This window comes from Pristiophorus japonicus, chromosome 6 (genome assembly GCF_044704955.1).
Source record: "Pristiophorus japonicus isolate sPriJap1 chromosome 6, sPriJap1.hap1, whole genome shotgun sequence".
Taxonomy (NCBI): Eukaryota; Metazoa; Chordata; class Chondrichthyes; family Pristiophoridae; genus Pristiophorus; species Pristiophorus japonicus.
In genome coordinates, this window is record NC_091982.1 from 173,585,023 (window position 1) to 173,604,424 (window position 19,402).

General features: G+C 45.6%; 1 protein-coding gene across 4 annotated transcripts in view; it reads right to left on the reverse strand.

The window, feature by feature from the left end:
• Positions 1–18,835, reverse strand: part of LOC139265299 (ubiquitin carboxyl-terminal hydrolase 47-like) — a 45,588-nt gene extending 26,753 nt beyond the window's left edge. For 3 of the 4 annotated variants that reach the window (XM_070882261.1, XM_070882260.1, XM_070882264.1), the window contains exons 1-7: positions 18,606–18,835; positions 18,406–18,506; positions 16,210–16,306; positions 15,877–16,019; positions 12,380–12,468; positions 10,714–10,845; positions 2,308–2,403 (exon numbers count right to left, since the gene is read on the reverse strand). In XM_070882261.1, the coding sequence (XP_070738362.1) occupies positions 2,308–2,403; positions 10,714–10,845; positions 12,380–12,468; positions 15,877–16,019; positions 16,210–16,306; positions 18,406–18,448 (600 nt within the window). In that variant the 5' untranslated portion in view covers positions 18,449–18,506; positions 18,606–18,835. Of the gene's footprint in view, positions 1–2,307; positions 2,404–10,713; positions 10,846–12,379; positions 12,469–15,429; positions 15,523–15,876; positions 16,020–16,209; positions 16,307–18,405; positions 18,507–18,605 lie in introns of those variants that run through there. The other variant, XM_070882262.1, reaches the window with a different exon arrangement.
• Positions 18,836–19,402: the final 567 nt, after the last annotated feature.

A 19,402-nucleotide genomic window follows, 5' to 3' on the forward strand; every position in this document is an offset into this window, starting at 1 on the left:
ACCTAACAAGTTCTCAGGTCCTATCTTGACTTTTTTTTTCTGATGGCACTTAGGTGCTCATGAGACATAGTGCCAAGTGTAGCAAGTTGTGTTTTTTCAAAGGTATCAATGAGTTTCCAAATGGAATCCCTCTATATAAGGTATTGGTGAGGCCACACTTGGAATATTGCGTGCAGTTTTGGTTTCCATATTTACGAAAGGATATATTTGCTTTGGAGGCAGTTCAGAGAAGGTTCACCAAGTTGATTCCGGGGATGAGGGGGGTTGACTTATGAGGAAAGGTTGAGTAGGTTGGGCTGTTACTCATTGGAATTCAGAAGAATGAGAGGTGATCTTATAGAAACGTATAAGATTATGAGGGGGCTTGACAAGGTGGATGCAGAGAGGATGTTTCCACTGATGGGGGAGTCTAGAACTAGAGGGCATGATCTTAGAATAAGGGGCCGCCCATTTAAAACAGAGACGAGGAGAAATTTCTTCTCTCAAGGTTGTAAATCTGTGGAATTCTCTGCCTCAGAGAGCTGTGGAAGCTGCGACATTGAATAAATTTAAGACAGAAATAGAGAGTTTCTTAAACGATAAGAGGATAAGGGGTTATGGGGAGCGGGCAGGGAAGTGGACCCGAGTCCTTAATCGGATCAGCCATGATCGTATTAAATGGCGGAGCAGGCTCGAGGGGCCGTATGCCCTACTCCTGCTCCTATTTCTTATGTTCTTATGTATATAACGTATGGGGGGAAAATTGAACACCACGGAGAGATGCAAAGCAGATCAGACTGCACAACAGCTGTTCTGTGCCCATTTGTCAGTAAAGGGACACTTGTATCTAGACAGATGTGAGCATACCTGGTGATTACTGCACATAGAGCCACTGGCTCTTAACATAGTTTATAACAATAGGCCTAATGGCACAGGGAGGTGTGAAGCTCTGACTAACCATTATGCTGAATGCTTCTTCCCCCAGTCACAGCATATTGTGCTTAGTTGGTATTTCAGGAAAGAATGTATGCCAGAGTGACCATCAGTCAACAAAGCCTGACTGATCTCACCACCCAAGGTGCCACCATCCATGTTGGCAAGCATTGTTACTGGCACTAATTGTGGAGAACTGTCTTTACAGTGTCTGTGTCAGAAGAGAGTCAGATGTAGAGCTGTTGTTAACTTGCAGCTTAGGACTGACACAGCCACGGACAGTACCTGTCAACTATGACCTCCAACCTGCCTCCACCTCCTTTCAGGTGTGCTGCAAGACAGGCTTAAAGGGATGGTGCCAAGGAACGGCAGCTGGGTAGCCCTCTTCAAAGCCCCCTCTACTTCAAATAGGAGTCAGGTGCCGGAGTTATGCTCACTTGCTTGCATACTCATTTTGGGTTTCCTTTCTATTCATTTTTGTCTCCCATTTTTTAATTCTCTCCACCTTCACAAAGGCTGCTAATAGGTTGAAATGCCCTTTTAGCCTTTCTAAAAGCTTTCAGAATGTTGTCACCCTATTGTAATAATTCATTTAATTGTTCCCTTCCCTTTAAATTTCACTTATATGCAAATTTCCATCCTGAGCACTACTGTTCTCCTTATACCCAAATCTGCACTTGGATTGGTGAATAATTATGCAAATGTGCTATACACAAAATTCGAGTGCTATTAGCACTGTATCATTCTGTCAGGATTAGTAATTGTCCTTAATCACTTAGAACATATTTACACCAGTATAGGGAAACAAGCCCCCCATATTCTACAAGGATCTGACCATATAATATTGTGCATCCCAACCAGTTGTAAATTGACGCCATTTTCGAATGGTCATGACGAACATGAAACCTCAAGAAGCTGGTTGGAATACCTGCTGATAGGTGTACTCCTGCTCTAGGCTAGGCTCATGCTATGTAGAATCATACGGCCTCTGATTATTCGCAAGGACCTCACTCTCTGATGTGCCTGAGTGACCGTTTAGTACTAATTTGCAGTGTCTACTGCACCATTGCTAATTGTCTTCTGTCGGGATTCCATATAAGAGGACCCAGAATCGGATGAATAATACCTTGAAAAGCTACTCAAAGACACAAAATCATTAAAGCAAAAAGAGTTCTACAAGCAGTGATATGTGCCACTGTTTATCAGATGTCTTACACTCTTGGCAGAACACCTGTTGTTGGTAGTCCAAAATGTTACCAAGTCATAGTTATGTTCTTTACAAACACCCAGTACACTATATCAGTCCTCTTGTATCGAACAATTTGTCTGTCCTAAATAATGCACACAAAGCTGCAGTGTAGCTGTTTGAGTGAGAGGAATAGAAAATAAACTCACTGTCTCAGTCTCTGTTTTCTTCTGACAGGTTTCACAGTAGCACATATTGTCTCCACACAAAGAGTCAACTTTCAAAAATTCTTCAAAGGATTCATTCTTTAAAAAAAGGATAATTAGAAAATATATTTTAAAATTGATGTCTTTTTGCAGCAGATTTTCATGAAAAATGGATAATAACTGCGAGTTAATCGATTTTTTTCTCGTCACATTTTCACCTATTTAATCGTTTCCATTTTGTGGCATCGTAATTATACAGGTATTAACACTTTCATTTCAGCAACCAGCTAAAAAACTGTTTCTTTACATTGAAATAGCAGTGGCAGAGATAAATTGTAAATCAATATTTAGGAGTGAGTAAAAGAACTCTAATCTAAATCAGGACTGCAGATAATATCAAGGAATACATTTATGATGAAAAATTACAGGATGCACAATTGCAGTTTCCCGATATGTGATCCCACTGGAAGTGACTGCAATTTGGGTCACACAATTGGAAAATGTAGCCTGCTAAATATTGGGAGATTTGAAAGAGTTGAGGTAGAGTGCACCCGAACCAAGGCTGATGCAGACAGCCAGAACATGATTATTCTCTTAGCTTTAGAATTCATGTTTGAGTAACAGTAACCATTAAATATTGTGTATCAAAACTGTACAGAAAGAACACAGATGAAACTTTGACTAAGATCTCAATGTGTATCTTTCACTTGTGGCATAAACGATTTTCTAGCACAGTTCTGATTTACAAAGCTGTGATAAACAAATCACATACCATGGAATATAGTTCAACCCATTGGAAAAAGAACACCCCAAAATTGCCTTCTGCCAAAAACGCACTGCATTTTAGCATCCCGTACTGCTGAGATGGATGGGGTGGTGTTTAGAGCGAAATTACGCTTTTTCCAGCCCAAAATGGAGTGGAGTGGTAAGTACTGGTGTAATGGGCTGGTTTCAGCGGTGTGGCAGCGGAGTGGTGTTGGAACCATGAAATTCCACTCCTAATCAATTGATGCTAATGATGCAGTTGCTCCCTGGGCTTCTTAAACGGCAGGTTTTGCAGCTGTGTCTTGAGTTCGGGCTGACTTGCTTGAGAGGAGATGGCTGCAAGGGGAGGGTTGAGGAGGGCCAGCTACTTCAGCAACTTGGAGCTGGAATCTCTATGGAAGCTGTGGAGGGGAGGAAGCGGCTACTCTTCCCTGAAAGTGGTGGGAGACCAAATCGGAGCATCTTCACTAATTCCTGGAAGGAGATTGTGGAGGTTGTTTCGGGCACGTCCATTCACCATCGTTCCCCCACCCAATGCAGGAAAAGGCTGACAGACCTTATTCGAATGGTGAAAGTGAGTACATGTTCCCCTAACTCCTCACATCACATCTGCCACACTCTCCCTCACCTTAACCTGTTTCTCACTGACACTACATAGTAGCTGAAGTGCCTGTTGATTGCTGGGCCTGTATGTGTGCACACTCACAATGGAGGATGCCTTGCATCGGAGAATCACAACTGCATGTAATGGACCCAGACTTGCACTCATTGCCGGAGCCTCTGGAAACTGCCACTTACCACAGTCCAGCTCCTGAATGGTGCCACTCTGTGCACAGTACCTGCCGGGCTTGAGTCTTGAGGGTGAGACATCTGCCTAGACCCGCAGGTCGAGGTCATGAATGACTGGCCTTCTGCAGGGTGACTGTGGTAGCCGCCGACAGTAGCTTGTGAAGAAGGCTCTCATGGCCAATTCCAATGACAAAAATGTCCCGCAGCGCTTCGTTGAGGTGGGTGCCGAACTCACACGGTGCCGCCAGCCTCCTGCGGTATACTTCGCGACTTCCTGGCCTTCGGGCCATCGGTGGGTATAGAACCGGTGTCTGGCTGTGAGGATGCTCTCCTTGGGTTGGAGTTGCTCCTGGATCAGGGTTATGAGCACCTTGTACGACTTAGTCGTTGTCTTCACTGGTGCCAGCAAGTCCCTGACGAGGCCATAGGCGTTGGGCCCACAACTGGTTAGCAGGATAGCGCGGCGCTTATCAGCCAGTGCGGCCAGGTCGTCAACTGTCAGGTCATTTGCTGTGAAAAAGTGTTCTAGCCTTTCCACAAAGGCATCCCAATCATCACCATCGGCGAACTACTGCAACGTACCAAGGGTAGCCATTTCCGTGTGAAAATTCGTATTCTCTTCGCCAGTTGTTAGGTCCTTAGATGTTCTAACAATGACTCACGTGGCAGTGTGTTGTACTTGAACTGTAGTGACCTTAGTCCTTTATTATTTAACTCCAGAATGAGGATCACACCTGGTGGCCTGTCTTTTATACTAGGCCAGGCACGCCTGTACAGTAACCTATGAGTCTCCAACTGTTATGCCCTCAGGTGGCACACCTCGATATAGTACCTACAGTGGCCATGTAAGATACACGACACCGAGTGTCATAATGATTGACTTCGACACCCTTGATGTGACTGGCAGCCACAGACAGTTGACGCCCTGGATGATCTTGGCGGCATCTCAGATGAGGGAGATAGAGAGGAGGAGAGCTCTGCCAGCAACCGTGCATCACTGCTTCCTACAGTGCCGTGCACCAGCTCAGATACTGGGAGTCCGTGGTCGTGTAACAGAGATTTAGGAGAGGGGTCTACAGTGGGTGAAGCACTGGGGCCTAGCGGGCTGCAGCATGGTGCAGGGCCAAGGGAACCTCGGGTGCCATCTCTCCAGGGGATGAGTGCACAGCCGAGTCCTGCTGAGGAGGACTCAGACGAGCCCATCGATGTTGGGGCTTATGAGCAAAGGTTGGAGGCCATGCAATCGGAGCTCTTGGCTGCAATGCAAGGGGTGCCCGAGAGGCTGTCGCAAGTGGTGAGGAGCGTGGAGGAGTCCGCCTCCCGCATTGTGGACAGTTCTGCACACACCATGGGGACCATCATTGACAGTGTGCAGACATTGTTGGAATCCAGAGTGAGCGTGCGGATCCAGCTGTGATGACGCGTCTCTTGGCCGAGGTGACAGCTGCCATTGATGCACAGGTGCGAGGGAACAAGCGTGCCTGTGCTTCTTTGGACAGGCTGGCCACTGCCCTGGAAGCTCAGAATGCTCTCATGCACTCTGGACAACAGAGCACGGAGCATCTGACTCCTGTCGTCTCTGATGGCTTCCAGAGTTTGGCTGCTGTCATGCAGTCTCAGCCGGAGGCTACACAAGATCTGACCTCTGCCATTAGGGCTGGGTTCACCAGGGTCCAACAGGGGCCTAATGGTGCCACCACACTCCGCCGACCTGTGCTCCAGCAGCTTGGTGGGGGAGGTGGGGGGCTGCCCCGGGGGAGTATCACTGGCTTCTCGGGCCAGGATCCTGATGTGGGCTCTCCGGTTCACAACAGCCCTGAGCCGAGACCTGCCACTGCTCAATTGCTGCCAACCATGGCTTCGTCCCAGCCACCTCCGACTGAAGGCACACAAGAGGATGTGGCCCAATCTGCAGCCGACCCTTCCTGGTCGAGGGCGTCCGAGAAGGACATCTGCAGCTTTCTCTACAGACACACAGCAGCCTTCCCAAAGCCATGAGGCAGCCATGGGGAGACACTGCGGCGTAGTGTAAGGATAGGTCTGCGTAAGAGGGGTTATAAGGAGTTGCACAAGGGTGAAAATTAATTATGTGAATGTTTTTGAAACCCCATTCTTTGGTTTTGAATAGATCTTTATTTTGTGTTTGGAATTTATGATGAGGTCTCTCATTTTACTGTGCGGGAATGATGTGTGAGAGGGCTCACAGGTTGGCCCATGGACATGGCCAGGTACAGGCTCAGCTGGTCATTCAGTTAAGTGAAACATGCAGCTATGAGACAGCTTTGTGCTTCTTTTGCAGGGTTAAGATGGCAATGCCATCCCCTGCGTGGCTGCCCACCCACATCCTGCTCCTCCTCCTGTGCCTCCTCCTCCTCCTCCTCCTCCCCAGGTGCCACTGCTGCCTCGTCCTCCAATGGCTGTGCCCTCATGATGGCCAGGTTGTGGAGCATGCAGCACACCACCACAAACATGGAGACATGCTCAGGCAAGTACTGCAGCACACCCCATGAGCGGTCCAGGCAACGGAACCTCTGCTTGAGAATCCCAATTGTGTGTTCGACGATGGTCCTGGAGGCTGTCAGACTCTCATTGTACACGAGCTGCCCAGCAGTTCGAGGGTTGGGCAGCGGAGTCATGAGCCAAGTGCTCAGCGTGTAGCCATTGTCACCCAGGAGCCAGCCGCAATATTCACTGGGACCAGTGAAGAGGTGTGGCACACCGCTCTGCCACAGTATGAAAGAGTCGTGGCTGCTGCCAGAAAAACAGGCATCCAGTTGCATAATCTCGCGGTTGTGGTCACAAATCAGTTGAACATTGAGGGAGAGGAAATCCTTGCGGTTTTGGAATTGCTTGGAAGTTTGTTGGGATGCCCTGAAAGTGACCTGGGTGTAGTCAATGACCCCCTGGACTCTGGGGAAGCCCGCAATGCGCAGGAATGCAGTTTGCCACTCCAATTGCTTGTCCTTCGGCATTGGAAATGAGATGTAATCGGCCATCCTCCTATACAGAGCATCTGTGACCTCCCGTATTGATGTATGGACTGCAAACTGCGAGATGTTGCACATGTCCGCAGCCGCAGATTTGAAGAACCCAGTTGCATAAAAGTTCAGGGCAATAGTGACCTTGGATGCCACGCTCAGAGCTTGCGTGTTTGCAGCTCCAAGTCTGCCTGCAGCAGATTGCAGGGCTCCGTCACCACATCCTTGCGGAATCGTAGTCTGTGCAGGCACTGATCATCATTCATATCCCTGTATGAGAACTGGTGATGGAAGACCCTTTCTCGATATGGCCTTCCGCCCCCATGTCTGTGCAGCCATCTTGCTCTGTGATGTGCCTCATTGGCTTCTCCTTGCTGCTCTGCTGGTTCCTCCACCTCTGCAGGCTGCTGCTGCCCAGCATCTGCCTCCGCTGCAGACTGCCTCCTGGCCTGCTGGCCCAGTATCTGGTGTGGTGGGTCCGTATACCTCACTCTCCTCCTTAGGGGACGCCCTTGCTGAGGGCCTTCCTATGGCACCTCTCTGCCCTCCCCGCTGTGGCCATCTCCCTGGCCCTTTCCATGTTGTGCCGCAATGATATCTGTGGCCCTTGCCCGCTGCCTCTGCAGCCACTGGACCCGGCACCGCCTTCTCCTGTGTGCCTCAGCAGCACGCACAATGTGCAGGAGGCAGTGGCCTGCCAGCACTGACCCCATTTCAAAGCCCTTCCCAAGTCCAGTCTCCTCGAAGTGGCCTCCCTGTTCTGGTTCTGCAGGTGCAGAGACCTCCAGCACTCGCAAACAATTGTGCATTGTATCCTTGCACTGATTCTCAAATAATGGGAAAAAGTCATCAACACAAATTCAACAGAAAGCAACACACCTTTAAGGCACTCCAGCGGTGTGCATCAGGGACTGTGCACCACCCAAAAACACCAACTCTTGGCACCACCGAGCAGTCGGAAGACTTTTATAGCAGAATGTTGCTTCCGGCCCAGGACCTCGGCGGTGTGCACAGTGATGATTCACTTAGATGCTGGCTAGCACCGCCGCTGAACAGGGGAAGGGAAGTGGTGCGATGATGGTGACCGCTGGAAAACCTTGGGGGGGGGGGGCAGTTGGGCGAAGGGCGGCCATTACACGAAAAGTCGGCGGCCATTCCACTCCGCAGCATGGCTGCCGATTTGCGGTGTTAAGAGGCCTTAAGAAAAGGGGCAATTTCAGCCCCCAATAGAAAGCACAGTAGCCAGCTGTGATATTCGATTCTAAATCACTTTTTAATTTGACCAGCATAAGCAACTTTAAGGGTCATTATTACATTGATCTTGTGACAGATTTTAACTCAAAGTTAAACTATACACTTGGTCTGAAATTCCTTGCTGAAATCAGGGTAAAAATGCTGCACTCTCAGCAAGTGGGAGAGATTTGGGGTAAGGCCTAACTATACCAGGATGTATTCCTTTTTCTATCCATCAAAATTCCACTAGAAATGTAAGTGGAGCTGGAGGCCTGTATAATTGCCGCCCACAAATGGATAGGCATATTATGACAACGTGTCACTAAGGGAGATCTATCTTATGATGTTATTTCCCATCATTTGTGCCCTAGCAATACAGGACACAATGGATGTGTCCTGGGCATTCACTATTGCTAAGGACTTTGGTGGTAGTCGGGATTTTAAGGTTAATGGGCCAGTTTTCCGAAAACAATCAATCTCAGCGAAATTGACATGTTTCAGGAAACTGAATATGGAGCTATGAGTGGCTTTAAAAATTTATTATACTTGTTGCGCTGGGTCCACTTATACAGTGGCAAGGTGCTGCAGTAAATTCCCTCCCCGCAATCTGAGGTCGGTGCCCCTTGGTGCTGCAATTGGCATGGGCACATGCCCTACATGTTGAAATGCCAGGATATGGCCTGGGCTCAGGAGCAGAGGGAAGGGGCAGTCAAAAGATCTGGCCCGTCCTCAGACCTACTAGATGAAATAAACATAGTGAGGGAGGAGGTATTTATGGCTTTAGCAGCTTTGAAAGTGGATAAGTCCCCAGCCCGGATGAAATGTATCCCAGGCTGTTAAGGGAAGCAAAAGAGGAAATAGCAGAGGCCTTGACCATCATTTTCCAATCCTCTCTGGCTTCAGGTGGGGTGCCAGAGGACTGGAGGACTGCTAATATGGTACCTTTGTTTAAAAGGGGAGAAAGGGATAGACCAAGTAATTATAGGCCAGTCAGCCTCACCTCAGTGGTAGGAAAATTATTGGGAAAATCCTGAGGGACAGGATAAATCTTTATTTAGAAAGACACTGATTAATCAAGGACAGTCAGCACGGATTTGTTGAGGGAAGGTCGTGTTTGACTAACTTGGTTGAATTTTTCGAGGAGCTAACCAGTAGGGTCGATGAGGGCAGTGCGTATGATGTAGTGTATATGGATTTTAGCAAAACTTTTGATAAGGTCCCACATGGCAGACTGGTCATGAAAGTAACAGCCCGTGGGATCCAGGACAAAGTGGCAAGTTGGATCCAAATTTGGCTCAGAGGCAGGAAGCAAAGGGTAATGGTTGATAGGTGTTTTTGTGACTGGAAGGATGTTTCCAGTGGGGTTCCGCAGGGCTCAATACTTGGTCCCTTGCTTTTTGTGGTATACATCAATGATCTAGACTTGAATATAGGGGGTATGATTAAGAAGTTTTCAGATGATACTAAAATCGGCTGTGTGGTTGATAATGAAGAAAAAAGCTGCGGACTGCAAGAAGATAACAATGAACTGGTTAGGTAGGCGGAACAGTGGCAAATGGAATTTAATCCAGAGAAGCGTGAGGTAATGCATTTGGGGAGGGCTAATAAGGAAAGGGAATACACATTAAATGGTAGGACACCGAGAAGTGTTGAGGAACAAAGGGACCTTGGAGTGCATGTCCGCAGATCCCTGAAGGTAGTTAAGAAGGCATACGGAATGTGTTATATATGTGGACTTGTATTTATTCTGTACAGCCACCAGAGGGCTCATCCCCTGGAGTCCCAAGGGATCCCATAATCCCTTGGGAGCACAGGTATTTCAGGAGGCTTCACAGGTTGGAGACCTGCAATAAAAGACTATAGTCACACTTTACTTTGAGCTCACAGTGTTCAGTCTGACTCTTTCTCCATACACAACAGAATGCTTGCCTTTATTGGCCGAGGCGCAGAATATAAGAGCAGGGGTGTCATGCTTGTATAAAACACTGGTTTGGCCACAGCTGGAGTACTGCTTGCAGTTCTGGTCACTGCATTATAGAAAGGACATGATTGCACTGGAGAGGGTACAGAGGAGATTTATGAGGATGTTGCCGGGAGTGAAGAATCTTAGTTATTAGGACAGATTGGATAGGCTGGGTTTGTTTTCCTTGGTTGAGGGGAGACCTCATTGAGGTGTATAAAATTATGATGGGCTTAGTGGATAGAAAGGGCCTATTTCCCTTAAGGGGCATACATTTAAAATAATTGGTAGAAGGTTTAGAGGGGATTTGAGGGGAAATTTCTTCACGCAGAGGGTTGTGGGGGGTGGGGGTCTGGAACTCACTGCCTGAAACCCTCACCACATTTAAAAAGTACTTGGATGTGCACTTGAAGTGCCATAACCTGCAGGCATACGGACCGAAAGCTGGAAAGTGGGATTAGGCTGGATAGCTTCTTGTTGGCCGGCACGGACATGATGGGCCGAAATGACCGCCTTCTGTGCTGTAAACTTCTATGATTCTACCACCAAGAGGTCAACACAGGTATTTCTAGCCTATTAAGGCACAGTAGTCACTATTTGCAATTTCATGCTTAGACCCTAGTTGCGGTCCTATGTTTAAGCAGGCTTTGGCAGGACTGTAAATAAGAACACTGATCTACTTACCACACTCTGGAAACTTCTAGGATGATCAAATGAGCAAATGGGCAAAGGAATATCCAAAAGAATGCATTCTTCTGGGGCTTCAATATTGCAGTTCAAACACATCAGAGAATTAATCATCTTAATCTGGTAGATCTAAAAAAAACATTGTGAAAGAATCTTCTCTTTTTCCATATTTTTCTCTTTACCCGCCCCCCCCCCCCCCCCACCCCACCCACCTCACTTCTGTAGCCCTTCACATCTACCTATTGACTAAGAAACAAACAAACCAATTTTGCATTTTTCCAATTTTCCCCCTTTTCCCTTATATCCATCAGATATGCTCATCTCATGCTTGGGTATGGTTTCATGGCAACCGACATCCCTGTGGTATATTGACTCAGCACCATTCTACATGTGTGAGCCCAGACAGCTATTTGACCATCAAGGAAGCATCAGAGTCCAGTCTGGTTCTGTCTTTACCCAAAATCCACTCGTATGCTCTTTCCAGCAATCAATGCTGGGACCCTTGGTTAATTTTATTTTCCCCATGCTTAGCCCAGGGACACTGTGTGCATGTGAGATGTTGGCTGGATGTTCTCGCAAAAGGAGTGGCACAGTTCTGTGACAGTATCAGGTGGGATCTGTGCTCAAAGGGGATGTGAGTTGGAGATGGGGGCTATCAGACTGTAGCACTAACTCTCCAACCCATCCTCCCTTCAAATGCAGCTCTCCACAGGGAGGGTGGGATTGTTGAATTTGTCCTATGGTGCTGCAGACACTAGAAGGTATTATGCCAGCAATGACAACTAATGGCCCTAATGCACTTCACTGCTGTCTAGCTCAGAACCAACAATCAGTCAACAGCATCTGTACAGCATTTAGAGAATGGATGGTAAGCGAGAGCTAAATGGCATTAAATTAGTGATCAGTGCCACTTCAATACCACAGATGTTACACTTAATGACAACAGTAATTTCCAAGCTATAGTTTGTTGAAGCAGTATAAAAGGTAACAGTGCAAAAGATAAGACATGATCAGTGCTTTGACCACACTCGATCTGCTTCGCTGGGCAGGCCACATAGTTTGCGTGCCAAATACGAGATTCTCTAAGCAAATGCTTTATGCAGAGCTCCATCATGGCAAACGAGCCAAAGGTGGGCAGCGGAAACGTTACAAGAACACCCTCAAAACCTCCCTGGTAAAGTGTGACATCACCACTGACACCTGGGAGACCCTGGCCGAAGATCGCCCGAGGTGGAGAAAGTGCATCCGGGAGGGCGTTGAGCTCTTCAAGTCTCAACGCAAAGAGCGTGAAGAGGTCAAGCGAAGGCAGAGGAAGGAGCACGTGGCAAACCAGCCCCACCCACCCCTTCCCTCAACGAATGTCTGTCCCACCTGTAATAGAGTCTGTGGCTCTCGTATTGGACTATTCAGACACCAAATAACTCACTTTGGGAGTGGAAGCAAGTCTTCCTCGATTCCGAGGGACTGCCTATGATGATGATGAAGACATGATCACTTTCATGTGACACTGCAAGCGTTTCATAATTAATCCAGCCAACATACACCACTTGCATACAGGATACACAAACCTAAGGAAGGACATCAGGATCAAATCCTGCTTAGATCAACTTTACCTGATATGTAAGAATTGATTGTTAAGGTCCCTCCTCCTTTATAAGCTCACCTGCAATATATTGCAAGATCCATCATTTTCTGTGGCAACTTTGTTCAGCAACAAGCGGAAATATTCTTCTATATCCTGTTGTTTGAATACTTAAAAATAAACCAAAAATAGTCTTTATAGGCTCGTTCTTCAATTATTTTGAATTTGAGAGTAAAAGCTATATTTGTTGCTAAAACTTCAGGAAGTAACAGTAGTGCTGGAAAGTATAGTGGCAGCATAGAGAACGATATTGGAGCATTAGAATAACAACACTGGAAACCCCTCAGAAGTCAACGGTTGCATCCATGAAGGAACTAGCAGTGTGAGGATGACAGCATTCATGAAAATCACATTATAACAAAACAAAATCCTACCTATCCACTCTGAGGACCAGATTAATATAATTTCTGGCAAGCACTCTCATAGAAACATAGAAATTAGGTGCAGGAGTAGGCCATTCGGCCCTTCGAGCCTGCACCGCCATTCAATAAGATCATGGCTGATCACTCAACCTCAGTACCCCTTTCCTGCTTTCTCTCCATACCCCTTGATCCCTTTGGCCGTAAAGGCCATATCTAACTCCCTCTTGAATATATCTAACGAACTGGCCTCAATAACTTTCTGCGGTAGAGAATTTCACAGTTTAACCACTCTCTGAGTGAAGAAGTTTCTCCTCATCTCGGTCCTAAATGGCTTACCCCTTATTTTTAGACTGTGACCCCTGGTTCTGGAACTCCCCAGCAACGGGAACATTCTTCCTGCCTCTAACCTGTCCAATCCTGTCAGAATGTTATATGTTTCTATGAGATCCCCTCTCATTCTTCTAAACTTCATTGAATACAGGCCCAGTTGATCCAGTCTCTCCTCATATGTCAGTCCTGCCATCCCGGGAATCAATCTGGTGAACCTTCGCTGTACTCCCTCAATAGCAAGAATGTCTTTCCTCAGATTAGGGGACCAAAACTGAACACAATATTCCAGGTGAGGCCTCACCAAGGCTCTGTACAACTGCAGTAAGACCTCCCTGCTCCTATACTCAAATTCTCTAGCTATGAAGGCCAACATGCCAGTTGCCTTCTTCACCGCCTACTGTACCTGCATGCCAATCTTCAATGACTGATGTACCATGACACCCAGGTCTCGTTGCACCTCCCTTTTTCCTAATCTGTCACCATTTAGATAATATTCTGTCTTCCTGTTTTTGCCACCAAAGTGGATAACCTCACATTTATTCACATTATACTGCATCTGCCATGCATTTGCCCACTCACCTAACCTGTCCAAGTCACCCTGCAGTCTCTTAGCATCCTCTTTGCAGCTCACACCGCCACCCAGTTTAGTGTCATCTGCAAACTTGGAGATAATACATTCAATTCCTTCATCTAAATCATTGATGTATATCGTAAATAGCTGGAGTCCCAGCACTGAACCCTGCGGCACCCCACTGGTCACTACCTGCCATTCTGAAAAGGACCCGGTTATTCCGACTCTCTGCTTCCTGTCTGCCAACCAGTTCTCTATCCACGTCAATACATTACCCCCAATACCATGTGCTTTAATTTTCCACACCAATCTCTTGTGTGGGACCATGTCAAAAGCCTTTTGAAAGTTCAAGTACACCACATCCACTGATTCTCCCTTGTCCACTCTACTAGTTACATCCTCAAAAAATTCTAGAAGATTTGTCAAGCATGATTTCCCTTTCATAAATCCATGCTGACTTGGACCGATCCTGTCACTGCTTTCCAAATGCGCTGCTATTTCATCTTTAATAATTGATTCCAACATTTTCCCCACCACCGATGTCAGACTAACTGTTCTATAATTCCCCGTTTTCTCTCTCCCTCCTTTTTTTTTTTAAAAGTGGTGTTACATTAGCTCCCCTCCAGTCCATATGGAACTGATCCAGAGTCAATAGAATGCTGGAAAATTATCACCAATGCATCCACTATTTCTAGGGCCACTTCCTTAAGTACTCTGAGATGCAGACTATCAGGCCCTGAGGACTTATCGGCTTTTAATCCCATCAATTTCCCTAACAATTTTCTGACGAATAAGGATTTCCTTCAGTTCCTCCTTTTCGCTACACCCTCGAACCCATAGTATTTCTGGAAGGTTATTTGTGTCTTCTTTAGTGAAGACAGATTCAAAGTATTTGTTCAATTGGTCTGCAAAGGACCTACGTTGGTCTTCACTAATCTTTTTCTCTTCACCTATCTATAGAAGCTTTTGCAGCCAGTTTTTATGTTCCCTCAAGCTTCCTCTCATACTTTATTTTTCCCCTTCTAATTAGACCCTTAGTCCTCCTCTGCTGAATTCTAAATTTCTCCCAGTCCTCAGGTTTGCTGATTTTTCTGGCCAATTTATATGCCTCTTCCTTGGATTTAACACTATCCCTAATTTCCCTTGTTAGCTACGGTTGAGCTACCTTCCCCTTTTTATTTTTGCTCCAGACAGGGATGTACAATTGTTGAAGTTCATCCATGTAATCTATAAATGTCTGCCATTGCCTATCAACTGTCAACCCTTTATGTATCATTTGCCAGTCTATACTAGTCAATTCACGTCTCATACCATCGAAGTTGCCTTTCCTTAAGTTCAGGACCCTAGTCTCTGAATTAACACTGTCACTCTCCATCTTAATAAAGAATTCTAACATATTATGGTCACTCTTCCCCAGGGGGCTTCGCACAACAAGATTGCTAATTAGTCCTTTCTCATTACTCAACACCCAGTCTAGGATGACCAGCTCTCTAGTTGGTTCCTCGACATATTGGTCTAGAAAGCCATCTCTAATACACTCCAGGAAATCCTTCTCCACCGCATTGGTTAACCCAATCTATATGTAGATTAAAGTCACCCATGATAACTGCTGTACCTTTATTGCACGCATCCCTAATTTCTTGTTTGATGCTGTCCCTAACCTCACTATTACTGTTTGGCTGTCTGTACACAACTCCCACTAACGTTTTCTGTCCTTTGGTGTTCCGCAGCTCTACCCATACAGATTCCACATCATCCAATCTTAAACAGCCAAAAAAGCAGGCGCACTGCAAATCGCATGCACTGACCTCAATGCTTAATTCTCCAATTTACGCTACGAGAAAATGTGCTCTCCAGTAAATAAGCTGCACATTGTCCACCAAGTTATACAATGTGGTTCGAGCGACCTGTAATGTAGCTTACAAATTCTGAAATTATTCAATGGATACTAGCATGTAAATGCTTTATGCATTGGTCTGAAATTCATCTCTTTGTTGTTTTACTCATTTAAAATAAATGTTCTGTCAAAATAGCAGAAAAGGGAATTTCAGATGAACATGTAAAATACCTTCATGTGCTAATTTGCCATTACACACAATTTCAAAGCCAGTGACTTGCACCATAGTGGCAATTTAGCTGTAGAACACTGAGAATTAAATTAATGTATTTACTGCAAATGATATGCCATGTTACATGATTTCTACAATATATGCCAGTCTGAGATATCTTGACATTTTCTGCATATTGTTACTTACTCTCTTGTTGGCTCATGCCTAGGTTCCTTGTAATCCCATGTGTATTTGCTGTTTGCTTTGCATCTAACTGTGCAAACAGTGCTTTAAGCTGGTGGCAAATGCTGGTGTCCTTATTGAGCTTTTCATTTGTCTTTTCACTGAATCTAAGGGGAGGGACATTTGTTTAACAATTTCAAGCATTTGTAGTATAGCGTATGACTTTTACATAAGGCAGTATTTGCTTTTCATATGTAAATATACTAATCTAAAACATTTTAAACTTCAAACCAATTCAATAGCGAATGGCTGGAATATATTTAGAAGCTCATCATTATTTTTGTTAATTGTACAAACCTGATGATGGCTTCCTTCACTTCAGGAGTCATGTAAAGAGTCTGAAGCAATGTGTTCAGGTAGCAAGTGGCTCCTTGGTTATATAACCCACCAAACTCTAATAAAATAAGAGCATTATTAACACTGATCAGGTATGAAGAATACAGCAGATTTACTTAACAGGCAATAAACAAAAGAGTGCTGGTTTCTATGTGTATGTATGTAACCCACAAGATTCCTTGTGGCTGTGGAATTCTGCCATAATTTTCACACTAATTTTCAAAAGATTCATGCTATGCATGCCAGATGTTTTATTGTGGCATTTTTAAATAAATATAAATTAAGCAACTTTATGATTATTGGTGGCACAAGGTTTAATATTTTGGGATCAAGGTGAAGATGCCCTCTCATTCTTCTGAACTCCAGTGAATACAAGCCCAGTTGATCCAGTCTTTCTTGATATGTCAGTCCCGCCATCCCGGGAATCAGTCTGGTGAACCTTCGCTGCACTCCCTCAATAGCAAGAATGTTCTTCCTCAAGTTAGGTGACCAAAACTGTACACAATACTCCAGGTGTGGCCTCACCAAGGTCCTGTACAACTGTAGTAACACCTCCCTGCCCCTGTACTCAAATCCCCTCGCTATGAAGGCCAACATGCCATTTGCTTTCTTAACCGCCTGCTGTACCTGCATGCCAACCTTCAATGACTGATGTACCATGACACCCAGGTCTCGTTGCACCTCCCCTTTTCCTAATCTGTCACCATTCAGATAATAGTCTGTCTCTCTGTTTTTACCACCAAAGTGGATAACCTCACATTTATCCACATTATACTTCATCTGCCATGCATTTGCCCGCTCACCTAACCTATCCAAGTCACTCTGCAGCCTCATAACATCCTCCTCGCAGCTCACACTGTCACCCAACTTGGTGTCATCCGCAAATTTGGAGATACTACATTTAATCCCCTCGTCTAAATCATTAATGTACAATGTAAACAGCTGGGGCCCCAGCACAGAACCTTGCGGTACCCCACTAGTCACTGCCTGCCATTCTGAAAAGTACCCATTTACTCCTACTCTTTGCTTCCTGTCTGACAACCAGTTCTCAATCCACGTCAGCACACTACCCCCAATCCCACGTGCTTTAACTTTGCACATTAATCTCTTATGTGGGATCTTGTCGAAAGCCTTCTGAAAGACCAAATACACCACATCAACTGGCCCGAGTTAAGCTTCTGGCCACATATCCACTCCATCATCAAGAGCACCTACTTCCACCTCCATAACATCACCTGACTCCGCCCTTGCCTCAGCTCATCTGCTGCTGAAACCCTCATCTATGCCTTTGGTACCTCCAGACTTGATTATTCCAATGCTCTCCTGATTTGCCTCCCATCTTGCACCTTGAATAAACTTGTGCTTATTCAAAATTCTGCTTTCCGTAACCTAACTCACACCAAGTCCAATTCATTCATCAGCCCTGTGCTCGCTGACCGACATTGGCTTAGGTCCAGCAACGCCTCAATTAAAACATTCTCAACCTTTTTTTCAAATCTCTCCATGGCCTCGGCCCACAATCTCTGTAACCTCCTCCAGCCCTCCAACCCTTCGAGATCTCTGCGCTCCTCCAAATCTGGCCTCTTGCGTATCCCTGATTTTAATTGCTCCAGCACTGTCAACCGTGCCTTTAGCTGCCTAGGCCCTAAGCTCTGGAATTCCTTCCCTAGACATCTCCGCCTCTCTACCTCTCTCTACTCCTTTAAGATGCTCCTTAAAATCACCTCTATCACCAAGCTTTTGGTCACCTATCCTAATATCTCCTTTTGTGGCTCAGTGTCGAATTTTGTTTGATAACGCTCCTGTGAAATGTCTTTGGACGTTTTACAATGTCAAAGGTGCTGTATAAATGCAATGTGTAGTTGTTGTACCTCTTTGACCAAGATTTTTAGTTACTTCCTTTGGCTCAGTGCCAGTTTTATTTAATTATCCTCTGCCTTTTCGCTACATTAATGACGCTATATAAATGTAAGTTGTTAGTTTTTAGAAGAGGCTGTTGATTAAATTTCCCCTTTAAATAATTAGCTATTTTATCACAGCAGGTGCATATGGAGATACATCAAAATAAAAGTCCTTCGTCACAGGTGAATATTTTCGAAGCACAGAGCAGGTTAATAACGCATAATGTATTTATTGAAAAACAATTCTATCACTTACTTTCACGATTGTCCCTGGTTCTACTTCTTGACTTTTTCCCCATTTCTTTTCACTTTTGCTGATTATTTTCTCTTTAATTCAACTCTTTCTCTCTTGTTAATCTGAAATTAAATGAAAGGCGTCACTCAACAAAACGGGTTGAACTATTCCCCTCCGTGTTCAGGGTTAAATTCACTTATTCGGTATTGATAGTGAGTTACCGGCGCAGACACGATGGGCCGAATGCCCTCCTTCTGTTGTGTGCTGTGCTTCAGGTCCGGGCTCTCAATTCCAAGCGCCTCCCGGATCCGTTTTCTGCTCGCTCTCTTCCTGAGAAACGAGACACGGGATGCGCTGTGTTTCCGAGCCTGGGGTTGACCAGCTCTCGGCTGACTATAAGATTAGGTGCACTAAGATTCAAGGCGCTCCTTGTTCTGCCCTCACGCATTCTGCTTTGGCAATCAGCAGCGAAAATCAGACAGGAGCGAGTTTCAGTTTCATTTAAAAATAGACCGGAACCATATCACTTAGTGAGGTCGAATAATCAGGCAGAGGAGTGTGGGCAGCAATGTTAAAACTGTACAGGATTCCTTTCATATGTTGCCACACCTGCCTTCCCTCTAATTATAGAGCACATTGTTCACTTCGCAATTTAATGAGTTTTAAAGAAAAATATTTTTGTAGTCAATTTATGTGATATTTGTTAGCCGTTCGTTACGCTTCTTGCTTCCCACAGACTTTTACTGGGATTTTGTGTGGCAACTACTGTTAGCAGAAATTAATTTGAGTTCGGCGCCCTCTACAGGGGTCTGGGACTTGTGTGAGCATAACAAGCAACCCTCAACCAATCAAATTGAAGAATCCTTACTGAGGCACGCAGGGGTAATTTTAACCACAACAAGTTTGAGGATGGGAAGAATGTTAACTCTCAATCCCGACCCCCAACCTACCCACTTCCAGGTTTAACGGAGGGAACTCGGGGGAAGGCAGTTAACCCACTCCCAGGAGAAGGGTTGTC